The sequence below is a fragment of the Impatiens glandulifera genome, chromosome 1, assembly GCF_907164915.1.
Source record: "Impatiens glandulifera chromosome 1, dImpGla2.1, whole genome shotgun sequence".
In the NCBI taxonomy this organism is placed as follows: Eukaryota; Viridiplantae; Streptophyta; class Magnoliopsida; order Ericales; family Balsaminaceae; genus Impatiens; species Impatiens glandulifera.
Window position 1 is genome coordinate 47,222,292 of NC_061862.1, and position 15,023 is coordinate 47,237,314.

A 15,023-nucleotide genomic window follows, 5' to 3' on the forward strand; every position below is an offset into this window, starting at 1 on the left:
TCCTGTTAAATAGACTTAAGATACGATAAATGGAAATCAAGAGAATTCTAATGGATTAGTGCCAACCTTTATCGATATCTAATTAGAATTAGTATTACTCCTTATGGATTAGATACAAGGTTATGGCATACACAAGTAAAAGAATTATGAACTCATAATGCAAATGTGTAATGTAACTTTACAAACAAATGACCAACTACATTCGAGTAGAGACTATCCCACGAGATAGGCGCATAGGAGATGTTGATGCGGCTCTTTCCTCATGCGTAACCTAGCACCGGACCCATAATCCGTGAATAATCTATTTTATTTTTCTTAGTTTCTTTTTGAAGTAAACTAAAGTTCTGACTCTTAAAGTCAATCGGGTTACTATGTTTTGTACATGTACTAATCTGGAACATGTACATGTCAAGCGAGAAAGATCTAGGATATAGAACACCACTTCGGTTCCTCATCTTAAACAGATAAGACAACATCTTATATGGATAGTTTTCTTGTCTACCTTTTATGAGATTCGAAGGGAAGGTAAGTCACAGGGTTCTATAGCATATCTTATAGAAAAAAATCTTTTTCTAAAAGTGCACAGATCGTATTTACCATTTAATTCCTTCGATACATCTCAGTAATGGGCGGAGCACTCGAAATGATAGCTAAGACATGAGACCAACAAACTTTGGATCGCACAAAACGCTCTTAAAGACGGAGCATTCGAATGGATAAATCTATCTTAGGATTAAATCCTTTATGCCTAAAATAAAATATGTTAGGTGAACTCTAAAATATGTAGATGCATAAGAATAGAGAAATTCACACGTACAAGAATAAAGAAGAAAAACATTCTTGGGACGTGGGGACTAAATAAACGCGTACAAATATGCTCAACTTACAAAATAGAAAATTAAATCTTTATGTGGAATTTTTCGAAAATGTGATTAAAATGTTTAATCTTTGAATTAAACAAAAGAAGAGTTTATATTTTGAAGAAAAAAAAGAGGTGGGAGTGTTTGTTTTGACACATCTCTAAATGAGAATTGGAGCAAATGACACTAAAGATTAGTGTATTTTTAAAAAGTGCCAGCGCATAAAAAAAAACCGATAGTGACACTTTTATTTTATTTTTGGACGAAAATGCCCCTGTTGCGAGACGCAATCGGCATTCGCGGGACGAATTTTTAAAAAAAAATAATAATAATTTCGTACCGGCAATCGCGAGACGAAATTTTTTATTTTTTTAAAAAAGAAACGTCTCACGAATGCCGATTGCGTCTCGCGAATGTCGGTTGCGTATCGCGAATGTCGGGTGCATCTCGCGAATACCGGTTGCGTCTCGCGATTGTGGACGTCTCGGGACAGAGGCAAAATCGTCCGAAAAGAATTATAAATGTCACCAACAGTTTTTTTTATATTTTTATGTGCCGACACTTTTTCCAAATAACTTATCTCAACAAATTTCCCTTTTTAAGTCCCCTCTAAATCAGGGGACCCCTAAATCAGTTAGAAAAACCTTTCATTAGAAACCAAACTTCCAGTGGTGTTGTAAAACTGAAATATCAAGATAGACTCCGTTTCAGGACGACGGTGGAGAGTTAAGCTGCGAATCGAACTCGCTTCCTTCCTTCCTTGCGACACTTCTTCACATTGACAAGAACAAGGTTCATACGTCTCTCACTTTTTCTTTCTCTTCTCTATAGCTTCGTATCGTATGGATTAATGGATGTGAGCATTAAATTAACATGTAGGTCGATATATAGGTTTTTAACTATTTTCTTCTCGTGCTTTCAGTCTTCTCCAGGTCCAACTTTTGAAACCGAGGTTTCATGAGCTCAATTTTGACGGTAAGAATCTCTTCTCAATCTCACGTTCATGTATATTCTCATTCAATGTGGAAACGGCGCTTTCTTCAGATTCATCACCTTTGCGTATCTATCTTCGGATGTCCTGATTGTTGTTCGACACAGAATCAGTTGTTGATGAAAGTTCAGCTGATTTTGATACCGGATATACAAGTTATTTTGATACCGGAGATTACCTTACTGTAATTTGAATCCGGTATCAAATTAAGCATGAGTGATTGCCTCTGTCCTTTCTAAGATTTAGAAATGTTCATTTGAACCTGATGTATATACACTCTTTGGCATGTTTGGGGTTCGTATTAGGCAACACAAAATTCTCATATATTTGTCTTGGACAAATAGTGAAAAAGCTTCTGTGGTGTGACGGTTCATACACTAACGTGTCTTTCAACTAATGTTTCATCTCCTTATTAGACTATGAAAGCTATTTGATTTTGTGTTATAGTTGTTCCTGAGTCCTGGCATTTCATTATCTGTTTTCATAGGTGCGTGCTGGTTAGGACTTTATTAGATCTGATTTTTGTTGCTTGATTAAAACTCAAATAAAAGGCCATGCAGAAAGATAATGCCTCTTTTGTACCTTCTGGGCGGCTTCGACACAGGAAACGGTCAAATGAGGTTAGTTTTCATAGGGTGTATGTAAGCTTTAGGTAGCATTCTCATCTAGAGCTACTATTTCGTCTATTTGATGACAGGCTTAATTTAACTGTCTGCTTTTCATTGTTTTATCTTTTAAAATATCAGATTCTTACCGAGGTTAGCAAAGAAAATGGAAACCACCTACTGATTAATGACCAGAACAAGTATAAGTCCATGTTGACACGTATCTACTCATCTATTTGGATGATTGTCGGCTTTTCTCTGATAATCTATTTGGGCCACCTATACATTTGGGCTATGGTAGTCATCATCCAAATCTTTATGGCGAAGGAGTTGTTCTGTCTACTTAGGAGAGCACATGAAGATAGGCACCTACCTGGATTTAGGCTCTTGAATTGGTAAGAAAAATTGATTAGCTTCGATTAGTTGGTTGATATGGAAAATTAGACTGTTTGAAGTAAAAGCTGTGTTATTTGAGGTGGGAACTATTTAGGCCATTAATGACAGCCATGAATATTATGAAGAATGCATAATCACAACATTTAATGTTGCAAGCCAACTTGTCACACTTGGCCGGCTTGTTCATGGTGTGTCTTAACAGCCTATATAAGTTAACGTATACTTCAAAAAAAACTTGCACATAGAATTGTCGCAAAATGTGACACGTGCTTGAAAGAAACTTCTTACACAAACATATATCCAAATGAGAGAATTGGTGAAAAATGAAAAGAAATCTGGGTAATGAATGAAGGGAATAAAAAAGTTACTTGTACATGTTAAAGTGAGATTGTTTCGACATGTTGTACATGATTATTTCCTTTCTTGTTTGATTTCTACTTCCAGGCATTTCTTCTTCACTGCAATGCTGTTTGTATATGGCCGCATTCTCAGTCAAAGGCTTGTTAATACTGTCACCATGGACAAGTATTTGTCTCAGCTTGTGAGCAGTTTTATCAAGTACCACAATATTACGTGCTATTTCTTGTATATTGCAGGTCAACCTCCTGATTAGTACCTATTATCAAACCCTATCAGATTGTGCATATCAAATGAGATATCTGGTTCATTACCAAATTCTAATTTTCATTTTGCTATGATATTTTAGGTAACATTTTTATACAAGCATTATTTTTTTCAACATGTAACATGCCTCTAATATCAAATCTCATGACACTCAGGCTTCATGTGGTTCATCCTTACACTAAAGAAGAAGATGTATAAGTACCAATTTGGTCAATATGCATGGACACATATGATCCTAATTGTGGTGTTCACTCAATCATCTTTCACTGTAGCCAACATCTTTGAAGGGATGTTCTGGTAATATACTATTAAAACATTTAGATTTGGGTTGAGCTCTTTTAATGAGGATTCCAGAATAAAAAAAAAATGCAGTCTCTAATCTCCTTTCCTTTTCCCAACATCTTTGAATATATTTTTATTTTTTTTCTCATCTATATACAGAACTTGTTATAGCTTGTAAAGAAAATATAAATTTGCTTTTCCTATCAGGTTCCTACTTCCCGCAACCCTTATCGTAATCAATGATATAGGTGCATATTTCTTTGGCTTCTTCTTTGGAAGAACTCCCTTGATCAAGCTATCTCCTAAGAAGACATGGGAAGGATTTATTGGAGCATCAGTTACAACCATCTTCTCTGCATTTGTAGTAAGTAATATATTATTGTCTATTTACACATTCATAGACAGACATTTTGGTGTTAATGGAGTGATAAATTTCACATGGGAATTTGCATCCTGTCATATACAATTTCAGTTGTCAGAACCTGGATTGTGTTGTTTTTTTCCTTTTTAGTGTGTTCTATCTAGTTTGTATTTCCTATTATTCAGGGATTGACCTGTGCAGAAATTGGGTGCAATGAGATACTTAAATTGGTGTTCTACAACAGTCTTTGTGTTTGTACTTATTTTCTTATTTTGCTTAGCGGTCATTTATTAGACACTAAATGTATCAGGATTTTATAGCCCTTAGTTATAATTGAGCTGCTTGGTTACTTATTCATGCAGCTTGCAAACATTTTGGGCAAGTATGAGTGGTTAACATGCCCAAGAAAGGTGAATCTTTTGTTAAACGTGTGATTCTTTATTTACTAGTGCCCTGCATAGAGAAACATGTCTATATCTTTGCCTAAAATATGCAGGATTTGTCAATTGGGTGGCTTCATTGTGATCCTGGTCCACTATTTAAGCCTGAGTATTTCACTTTACCCCGGTGGATTTCTGGATTGGTAAGTGAACTTATTTATGAGAATGCCTTCCATATGATTAGCCTCAAAACGGAATTGTGAGGCATTTAATTACCTATCTAGTACCTCTTTCTATTTTGAAAAGATTTAAAAAATTCTACATTAGAAAAGGCAACCACAAAGGGTTGTTGCATCTCTCAAAGGGAAATTTCCTCTAGAATTTGGAGTCATTATGCTTGCAATAAAGCATAAAAAAGTTGTCTCCTGCTCATTTTCTAATGAATATCCTTTCTTTCTGCTTCTCGTTGAATAGATTTTAGGTGCTTAAGTGGTGCAAAATGGTCATGTTACTTTATATGAAAGTAAGTCACTTTAATATGCGGTAACAGTTGTGTTCTATCTTCAGTTTACATGGAAAGAGATCTCTACTTTGCCGGTTCAATGGCATGCAATATGCCTTGGACTTTTCGCATCAATAATTGCCCCGTTTGGAGGTTTCTTTGCTAGTGGTTTCAAAAGAGCTTTCAAGATCAAGGTGTATTATTTCTACTGTTATATCTAATTGTGCTTCAAAGTTGATAAACCCCAACTTTACTGTTATTTATGTTGTACACAGGATTTTGGAGATAGTATTCCTGGACATGGTGGAATAACAGATAGAATGGACTGCCAGGTATTTTACTAGAAGTCTAGGAGATAATGACGAACATGTATTCTTATATGTTCTTTGGGCTTTGTTTGTTTTCCACCATTTAAATATCTGTTTGTATCTGTAATGCAGATGGTGATGGCCGTTTTTGCGTACATCTATCATCAATCGTTTATTGTATCCCAAAGTTTATCAGTTGAGACAATCCTGGACCAAGTAAAACTAAATGCTAATCTTATCTTCAGTTCTATTTTTGAGCTGATAACATAATATTTTAACTATTTGATGATGTATGTGCGTAGATATTGATGAACCTAACTTTCGAGGAGCAGCTAATTCTATATTCAAAGCTGGAACAGATGGTACAAGATATCAGGTAGTTTATGTTCTCCAATGATCTTTCTTCATATCTATATATATCTATTTTAAACAACCGGAGGCATTCCCTATCTCGCGGACAAATTGTGTAAAGTTTGTGTTTAAGGTGATTGATTGTACACTACAGTACTAGTCCTTAACATGCAGAAGAAGTTAATTGGTTACAGTTAATTAAAATAGTTATTGTTATTATTATTATTGCATAATTTTACACAAAACACAAGGATAAGAAATTGAGTGTGGCCTACAACAAGGCACAAGGTTAAAGAAGATGTGAAAATGAGTAAGAATTAGAGAGTCTTGTCAATAGTGGCTTCTTCCTCAGAGAAATAATCATGCCTGAAACCATCAAACAATCTATATAAAGTAAATAAATGCATTTTAACAAGAAGCTAGTAATTAGGGTTTCTTCATTTCTGTTATGGGGAAACAATTAACTAACTTACTTCACTTTTCGGCCAAGTTGGTACAATCCTGTGCCTGCCATTGCAATACTCACACTAAATAGGTTCCAATTTTTCTACATCAATTGCAAATAGCAAATTATTTATAATGTTCTTAAAGGCTTAGTAACAAAAGGAACCTATCATCCCAAAAAAACTATATCTATTTTCCGTAACAAAATTTGTTAGGGTCAGCTCGCCCGCAACTTACAGGAGTGATAACTGTGCTGTAACGTGACCAGATAATTCCGGTGGTCGAGACAACTGCATTTTTTTTTGTATATATGTGTTACAAAATATGTTGAATCTGGTTTATTGCAATAAATATAAGATCATGTGGTTACCAATCTGCTGAGGATAAGAAACCATGTCTGGTGGATTAGAGAAATCTGCAATATTGGCAATACTTATTCCCCATTTAAAAGTAGGTGCCCAGAAATGAACTGCAATCATAGATACAAGATTAATTATAGTTATCATCAACTTGAAAATATTAATATTAATGATCATAAATAACTGAAGATCATTAATTAATTAATGTAATCAATTATCACCATGCACTTACTGGTTTTGGGACCTGCTGGATGGTTCCACATAGCTTGAAACTTTGAACTCGCCATGTAATCTCTGCAACTCTCTCTCTCTCTCTCTATTTCATGAATGAGTGAGATTGTCAACGGCTTAATTTCTTGCCTGTTCCAGTCATTTTCTGGGGATTATGCATATGTATTATTTTATAATATAAGGTCATTAAAAGGATATGAATGAAATATAGTAATAATTTGACCCTATATTTATTTATTAACTTATATCATAATCAAATACTCAATCATATATTTAATGTTAATAATCTAATAAGGACCTACATATATACTTACATACTTCTAATTAGGAAGAGATTTAGCATGCCAAGTCAATATTCCAAAATGACTTATATATACTATCACATCCATTATTCTCATTTTTTAATGGGTGTTTTATCAGATGGGCCAAATATTGACAGATATCTCAATATAAAATAATTATCTCAAACTAATTTGTTTATTTAGATAGGGTGTTGTTAGGTGACTTCTTATATTAAACAAATATATTATTATAAAAAAACAATAGCCCATTTTGATATTTTAAACTTTTTTTTTGTTATGATTAGAAGAACAGTGATTTTCATTATTTTGTAGAAAATGTATACAAATCTAAGCAATTAAGCGACTAATTAAATTTATATCCAAATCAATGGATTCATTTTAATTTAAAATATGTTATGTCATTTTAATCAAACCAAATCATGATAAAACATAAATTTTAATCTATATACATGTTTACATCTTTATCACAATTCAATTATTTGGAACATTGAAAATTACATCAAAAGTATTCATATTAACTTCTTATATGCTCAAAATGTTCCAAAAATGATAAAAAAAAATATTGATATTCTCAATAACTCTAAAAATTCATATTATTTATTTTTTTTAAAATCTGTTTTTCATAAAAGTCACAAAATTGTATTAAAAAACATTGTTTAAGTAAATAAACCAATCCACTTTCCCCAAATTAAACAAACTATATACTGTTCTTAATTTGTATCTTCTAAATTCTAACTAGATCCACAATTAAGTTCTAGTTTCCAATGGTATAGAACTTGGTAGAACACTTTACCTTACCTCTTAAAAAAAAATTATTTGGTTAAAAATCAAAACCAATAATTTTATTTTAAAAATGTTTTATATCATTCAATCTCATTTTTTATATCAAATGATAATAAAATCACTTAAATATTTTATTTTTAAATTAAGTTGTCATATTCATCGGTTCTTATTTTGAACCCGTGACATTTGGTCTCTTAGGTCGACTATTTCGATTTTTGGGGAAAATGGGACAACGGATTAAGTATGTAGCCCGTAAACACACTTAACCATTTAACCAGGCGCAGAATTTTCCGCCTAACGGGCTCGAACCCAAGAACTTAGGATTAGTATCCACATATTTTTGTCGCTAGACTCTTTCGATTTTTTACTTAGCCACCCTAGTGGGGTTAAAATCACTCACACTTCTTACTTTGTTAATTCTCAAAAGTGATTATAATTGTGATGGAAATGGTGATAATAGATTCATGTTGAGTATTGTATATAAATAGAAAATTTACAACAAAGCATGGATAGATGGGGAAGACAAAAGAAACTGTTTTCTTATGCTTGAAAAGACAATACAAGTAGAAATCCAAACAAACCTTACATACATCCATACATTCTCCAAGAAACAGAGACAATAAAATTCGCAACTTTTGTTTCTATTCTGCTGATCTTCCACATAATATGGTTATGGGACATGATCACCCCTTTTCTATTTGGTTTTTTCTTTCTTCTTCAATTAATTTATTCTTTCAATAATGATTTCTGTCACTTATGTTTTTCTGAGAAAGATAGCTAGACTATAGTAAATTATAAGTTACTGTGTACTTGTTTGATCCAAATAAAATCAATATTCACTATCTTCATCTCCCCATTCAAATATCTTTTGCCCTTACTAGTCCTTAACTTGCAGAAGAAGTTAATTGGTTACAGTTAAATAAGAGTGGTTATTAAGAAGTTGGCTAGTTATAGATATATAATATATATATGGTAATTATGAAAAAGGAAAATTAGATGTTCAAATATATTCAGGAATGGAGGGGAGTAGGGTTTTGCTTGAATTTTTTTTTTTTTTTTTTTTTTTTTTAAGGATAGTGAGTTTGTTTATGTTTGTTTGCCTCTTACTATTGTCATACTAATATGTGACAACTTTCTTATTTAGCACTAGTAAATAAAACTCTCAGTTATGGTACTGAGAGAAAGAAATTTTTCGTTAATAAAAATAGATTCCGAGAGGTGAGTAAAACTTTCGGTGATATAAGGGTTTACCAAAAGTTGTTTAATTAATTAACCTTCGGTTTTGACCTTCCAAAAAATCTAAAAATAATTCTAAGTGTTGGGAATGGGGTAATTGCGAAGGTTTTCCAATAAACCTTTGCAATTACCAATTTGGGGAAAGTAAAACCGAAGGTTTTCTAATAAACCTTCGGTTTTGACCCTTTCCAAAATAATTAAAAATAATTCTAAGTGTTAGGAAGGGTCAAAACCGAAAGTTTATTAGAAAACTTTCGGTTTTTACTTTCCCCAAATTGGTAATTGCAAAGGTTTTCTAATAACCTTCGCAATCACCAATTTGGGGGAAAGTTAAAACCGAATGTTTTCTAATAAATCTTCGGTTTTGACCCTTCCCAAAAAAATTAAAAATAATTTTAAGTGTTGGTAATTGGTAATGGAGAAGGTTTATTAGAAAACCTTCGATTTTAGGGTTTCCCAAATTAGTAATTCCGAAAGGTTTATGAAAACCTTCGGTAATGACCTATATAAATAACCTACTTGTATTTTCTTCTTTCCGCCCGCTTTCTTTCCCTTTCTCTCTCTCCCAGCTTCCTTCCGCCCGCGCCGCTCAAAGATCTACATCTGCCAAGACCTCGTCGCCGCTTGGAAGACTCCCGATGCCACGCCTCCGCCTATTTCAAGTTAAATTCTAAGTGTTGGTTAGATTTTATATATTTATGGTTAATTAATCTCATATTATGTGATATGTTATATATTTAGGTTGATTTTAGTTAGATTAATGTTAGATTAGGTATATATTTAGATATGTTGTTTTATTTAGTTATGTTAGATTCTTCGTTTGGTTATATGGTTAGATTAAGTTTGTTATTGGTTAGTTTTATGTTTTATTTAGGTTAGTTTAGATTATATTTTGTTTGATATATGTATGATTATGTTAGATTTTGTTAAATATATGTATGATTTTGTTAGATTTTGTTTGATATGCATTCTTGATGAGTGAATGAAAGCGTATTCAGAAAACACCAGAGAAACTGTCCATGCCATTCCAGAACTTGCTAGCACAATCAAGTTATGACCGAGGGTCTATCGTGGCAGACCCAATGACTACTTGAATGTTAAACATGAGGAGGATGTGAGACACATAGCGTTGGCATTGGAGCAAATTCAATTGAGGGATGGGAAAAGAGCTCAATTGCTTACTGAAATTAAAGCGGACAGAGAGCAAATGGCGCAAAAATTGGAGAATCTTGAACAACAAGTTGAATTCTTTAGGAGGTAGAATCAACCACCTTCTCCCCCCTACTAAGTAGATTAAAGTTTTTGAATAATTATTTGTAAACGTTTTTATTCAACTGATAACATGTTTTGGATAATTTGGTATGTTTTGACCTTTGTTTAGAATTATGAATTATAATTATCTTTTGGTTTATTAATGTGGTTTATGAATGTTTTTCTATTTTTATTGATTTGCCTTTATTTGAGATATTTATTGAACATTTTCGATTACAATCTTTTCAAAAAATGGAAAAAATAGGGTAATTGCGAAGGTTATTCAAAGAACCCTCGGTTTTAACTTTCCATAATTGGTAATAGAGAAAGTTTCCCAATAAACTTTCGCTTTTTACCCTTCCTAAAAAAATTGGAAAAAATTCTAAGTGTTGTGAAGGGTAATTGCGAAAGTTTATTGGAAAACTTTTACTTTTGACCCTTCCTTAAAAAAAATCTGAAAATTTTCTAAGTGTTGGGAAGGGGTAATTGCGAAAGTTTCCCAATAAACTTTTGTTTTTTATCCTTCCTAAAAAAATTTAAAAATTTTCTAAGTGTTGGGAAGGGATAATTGCGAAAGTTTTCCTATAAACCTTCGCTTTTGACCCTTCTTTAAAACAATCTGAGAATTTTCTAAGTGTTGGGAAGGGATAATTGCGAAAGTTTTCCAATAAACTTTCGCTTTTGACCCTTCCTTAAAAAAATATGAAAATTTTCTAACTGTTGAGAAGGGGTAATTGCGAAAGTTTCCCAATAAACTTTTGTTTTTTATCCTTCCTAAAAAAATCTAAAAATTTTCTAAGTGTTGGGAAGGGATAATTGCGAAAGTTTTCCTATAAACCTTCGCTTTTGACCCTTCTTTAAAACAATCTGAGAATTTTCTAAGTGTTGGGAAGGGATAATTGCGAAAGTTTTCCAATAAACTTTCGCTTTTGACCCTTCCTTAAAAAAATATGAAAATTTTCTAACTGTTGAGAAGGAGTAATTGCAAAAGTTTTCCAATAAACTTTCGCTTTTGACCCTTCCTTAAAAAAATCTGAAAATGTTTCTAAGTGTTGGAAAGGGTAATTGCGAAAATTTTCCAATAAACTTTCTCTTTTGACCCTTCCTTAAAAAAATCTGAGAAATTTCTAAGTGTTGGGAAGGGTAATTGCGAAAGTTTTCCAATAAACCTTCGCTTTTGACCCTTCCTTAAAAAAATCTAAGAATTTTCTAAGTGTTGGGAAGGGGTAATTGCGAAAGTTTTCCAATAAACTTTCGCTTTTAACATTCCTTAAAAAAATCTGAAAATTTTCTAAGTGTTGGGAAGGGGTAATTGCGAAAGTTTTCCAATAAACTTTCGCTTTTGACCCTTCATTAAAAAAATCTGAAAATTTTCTAAGTGTTGGGGAGGGGTAATTGCAAAAATTTTCCAATAAACTTTCGTTTTTGACCCTTCCTTAAAAAAATATGAGAAATTTCTAAGTGTTGGGAAGGGTAATTGCGAAAGTTTTCCAATAAACTTTCTCTTTTGACCCTTCCTAAAAAAAAATTTAAATTTTCTAATTATTGAGAATGGGTAATTGCGAAAGTTTTCCAATAAATCTTCGCAATTACCCAATCCTTACAAAAATCTGAAAATTTTCTAAGTGTTGGGAAGGGTAATTGCAAAAATTTATTGAAAAACTTTCGCTTTTTACCCTTCCTAAAAAAAATCTGAAATTTTTTAAGTGTTGAGAAGGGGTAATTACGAAAGTTTATTGGAAAACTTTCGTTTTTGACCCTTTCCAAAAAAAAACATTCTATTTAAGGTCAGGACCTAGAGATATTTCATAATCTTTCGGTTTTAGGGTTTAGGTACTGAAAGTTAATTAATTAACTTTCGGTATTCATTCCATATTTTATTTGATTTTTGCAATTTTTGTCTAAACTATTTAATCACATCAAGTGTGTTATTTTTTAAGAATGAAGATTGTGTTTAATGTTATAAATGTATATGATTGTGTTTGATAATATAAAGAAGTATATATGTATGTTTGTGTTTGATGATAATAAGATTGTGTGTAAAGTTTGATTGTAATGATGTATTGAGATTGTGTAATATTTTAAGGATATCAAATATGTTAAATTAATGTTGTTCAAGGTTATTAGAAGGTGAAAACCAATTACTTTAATAATTTATGAAGTGGTAATACCGGAAGTTTTATGTATAACTTTCGGAAATAATGATCAAAACCGAAAGTTATGCCCTTAACTTTCGGTATTGACACTACACAATTTGTTAAATTAATTGGCATTTCACTTTCTAATCTAGACTCCTAACTAATCTAATCAAGTATGTGTTATTTTTTAAGAATTCAGATTGTGTATAATGTTAATATGTATATGGTTGTGTTTATTTATATAAAGAAGTATATATATATATGTTTATGTTTGATTATCCTATGAATATGTGTCATGTTTGATCATATGAATTGTGTAATATTTTAAGGATATCAAATGTGTTAAATTAATGTTGTTCAAAGTTATTAGAAGGTGAAAAAACAATTAATTTAACAATTTATCAAGTGATAATACCGAAAGATATACCATTATCTTTCGGTAATAATCATCAAAACTGAGAGATATACACAAATCTCTCGGTTTTATCTGTTTTAAAATTAATTTTTCATCTATCAAAAACGAAAGATTTAGAGACATCTCTCGGAATTTAAATGATCAAAACCGAGAGATATGTCCAAAACTATCGGAATTATGTCTAAAATGGTCAAAACCGAGAGTTATATGAAACCTTCGGAAATGATCAAAACTGAAAGTTTTCATTTAACTTTCGGTAATGACCTTTCAAAATTAAAAAAAACTTCTTCTTCTTTTCATCTTTTCCCGATCCCCCTCTCTCTCTCCAATCCCCTTTTTCCCAGCGCCGCCCTCCAACGATCCGACAACCCCGCCTACACCTCCCTCCAACAATCCGACGACGACGACGCACACACCCCGCCCCCGACGACGCCGCCTATTCAAGACTCCCTCGAAAGAACCCGCCCTCGACAAATATCCCCCTCAACTGTAGTAGCTTCCTCAAACTGCCGTCGCTGCCTCCGTCTAGCTTTCACCTGCCTCCGTCTATCCTTCACCTGCCGCCGACGCCTCTACCGCTGTCGATTCCAGGTTAGATTTTGGTTTATTTTGTTTGTTAATTAAGTTAATATAATTATATGATTAGATTTAAGTTTGATTTAGGTTAGTTTAGGTTTGAATTAGATTATATTTTGTTTGATATATGATTTAGGTTAGATAATTTGGTTTGATTTAGGTTAGATTTGGTTTGATTTGATTTAGGTTTGATTTGGTTTGATTTTGGTTTGATTTATGTTTGATTTAAGTTAGATTTGGTTTGATTTATGTTGGAATATGTAATTTGTTTTGATGTATAAGTTTGAATTGTTGGTTAATTTTGAATAGGTAATTTGATTTGATGAATATATGTTTGAATTTTGTTTACTTGTTATATATTTAGGTTAATTAGGTTATGTTGATTAATGTTAGAGTATGTTATATGTTATATATATTTAGGTTGATTTTGTTAGAATAATGTTAAATTAGGTTAATTTAATGGATATTTGGTTAGATTAATGAATATTTCATTTCATTTTTTATATACATATTGATGATGATGATTTATGTTATATATTATGTTTGATTTAGGTTATATTTTGGATAGATTAATGGATATTTGGTTAGAATTTTGTAAGATAAATGTAAGCCTAATTAATTTAGATAAAGTTAAATAAATAATAATGCGGGTTGTTTTCTATCTTATTAGAAAGATGTAAGTACCCAATAAAACTTGGATGATCTTACGTCGAGATCATCCAGATTACGAGGAAGGTGTTGACAAATTCCGCAAGTTTGCAGTTAGGAGTACAAGACGACAAAAAGTGAAATGTCCTTGCGTGAAATACTTGAACACGACCTTTATGGAAATAGACGATGTGAAGACTCACCTCATCATTTATGGAATAAATGTTCATTATGAGTTCTAGTATTGTCAGGAGAAAAGAGACTTACTACTAACGTGGTTAATGATGATGTCGAAGATGATGTCGATGACTTGGATGATGATGGTGAATCAGATGATGCCGTGCCGAAATTCAATGATCTTACAACGGAGATGAATAATACAGTTAATGAAGAGGTTAGTGAAGAATGTTATATGCACGATTTTATAAACGATATGTTCTCCAACGTTAATGATGGCCTGAACAACAATGAACCAGTCGAAGATGCGTAGAGATTTTATAAATTGCTTGATGATTCCAAACGGCCATTGTATGAATGTGCTCGAATAACGAAATCATTAGTACTACTGAAACTACTTCACATAAAGAATGTCGGTCAATGGACAAATGCTTCGTTCGATATGTTGTTGCGTCTACTTAAATATGACATATTACCGATGGACGCTCAATTTTCAATCTCCTACTAAAAATGTAAAAAATTCATTACAGATATCAGGCTTAAGTATGAGAAGATAGACGCATGTAAGAACAACTATATGTTATTTCGGAAGAACGACAAAAATATAGAGTTTTGCAGAGTTTGTGGCCTTTCAAGATGGAAAGTCGACCAAACAAGTGGGGCAGTTCGAAAGAAGCAAAATAGAAAATTCATTCCAACTAAGGTGTTAAGATATTTTCCTCTAATACCAAGACTACAAAGACTATACATGTCCTAAAAAACGGCTCCAATGATGAGATGGCATAAGGAAGGAAGAGTTGATA

General features: G+C 32.3%; 2 protein-coding genes across 3 annotated transcripts; one reads left to right on the forward strand and one right to left on the reverse strand.

Annotated features, from left to right (window-relative positions):
* The first annotated feature begins 1,495 nt into the window (after positions 1–1,495).
* On the forward strand, positions 1,496–5,885 carry LOC124921954 (phosphatidate cytidylyltransferase 1-like). 2 transcript variants are annotated; one of them, XM_047462673.1, is made up of 13 exons: positions 1,496–1,652; positions 1,783–1,835; positions 2,339–2,471; positions 2,598–2,851; positions 3,297–3,448; positions 3,632–3,773; positions 3,966–4,122; positions 4,482–4,529; positions 4,616–4,702; positions 5,067–5,195; positions 5,277–5,333; positions 5,442–5,525; positions 5,612–5,885. In XM_047462673.1, the coding sequence occupies exons 3-13, from the start codon at positions 2,406–2,408 to the stop codon at positions 5,687–5,689; spliced, it is 1,254 nt and encodes a 417-aa protein (XP_047318629.1). In that variant the 5' UTR covers positions 1,496–1,652; positions 1,783–1,835; positions 2,339–2,405; the 3' UTR covers positions 5,690–5,885. The 2 variants fall into 2 exon arrangements, with proteins under 2 accessions (XP_047318629.1, XP_047318622.1); XM_047462666.1 differs by having other exon boundaries at positions 2,403–2,471.
* Positions 5,886–5,977: 92 nt separating this feature from the next.
* Positions 5,978–6,796, reverse strand: LOC124926865 (mitochondrial pyruvate carrier 4-like). Its single transcript, XM_047467177.1, has 5 exons — positions 6,696–6,796; positions 6,475–6,573; positions 6,342–6,394; positions 6,134–6,207; positions 5,978–6,026 (listed from the first exon to the last, which is right to left on the reverse strand). The coding sequence occupies exons 1-5, from the start codon at positions 6,748–6,750 to the stop codon at positions 5,978–5,980; spliced, it is 330 nt and encodes a 109-aa protein (XP_047323133.1). The 5' UTR covers positions 6,751–6,796.
* Positions 6,797–15,023: the final 8,227 nt, after the last annotated feature.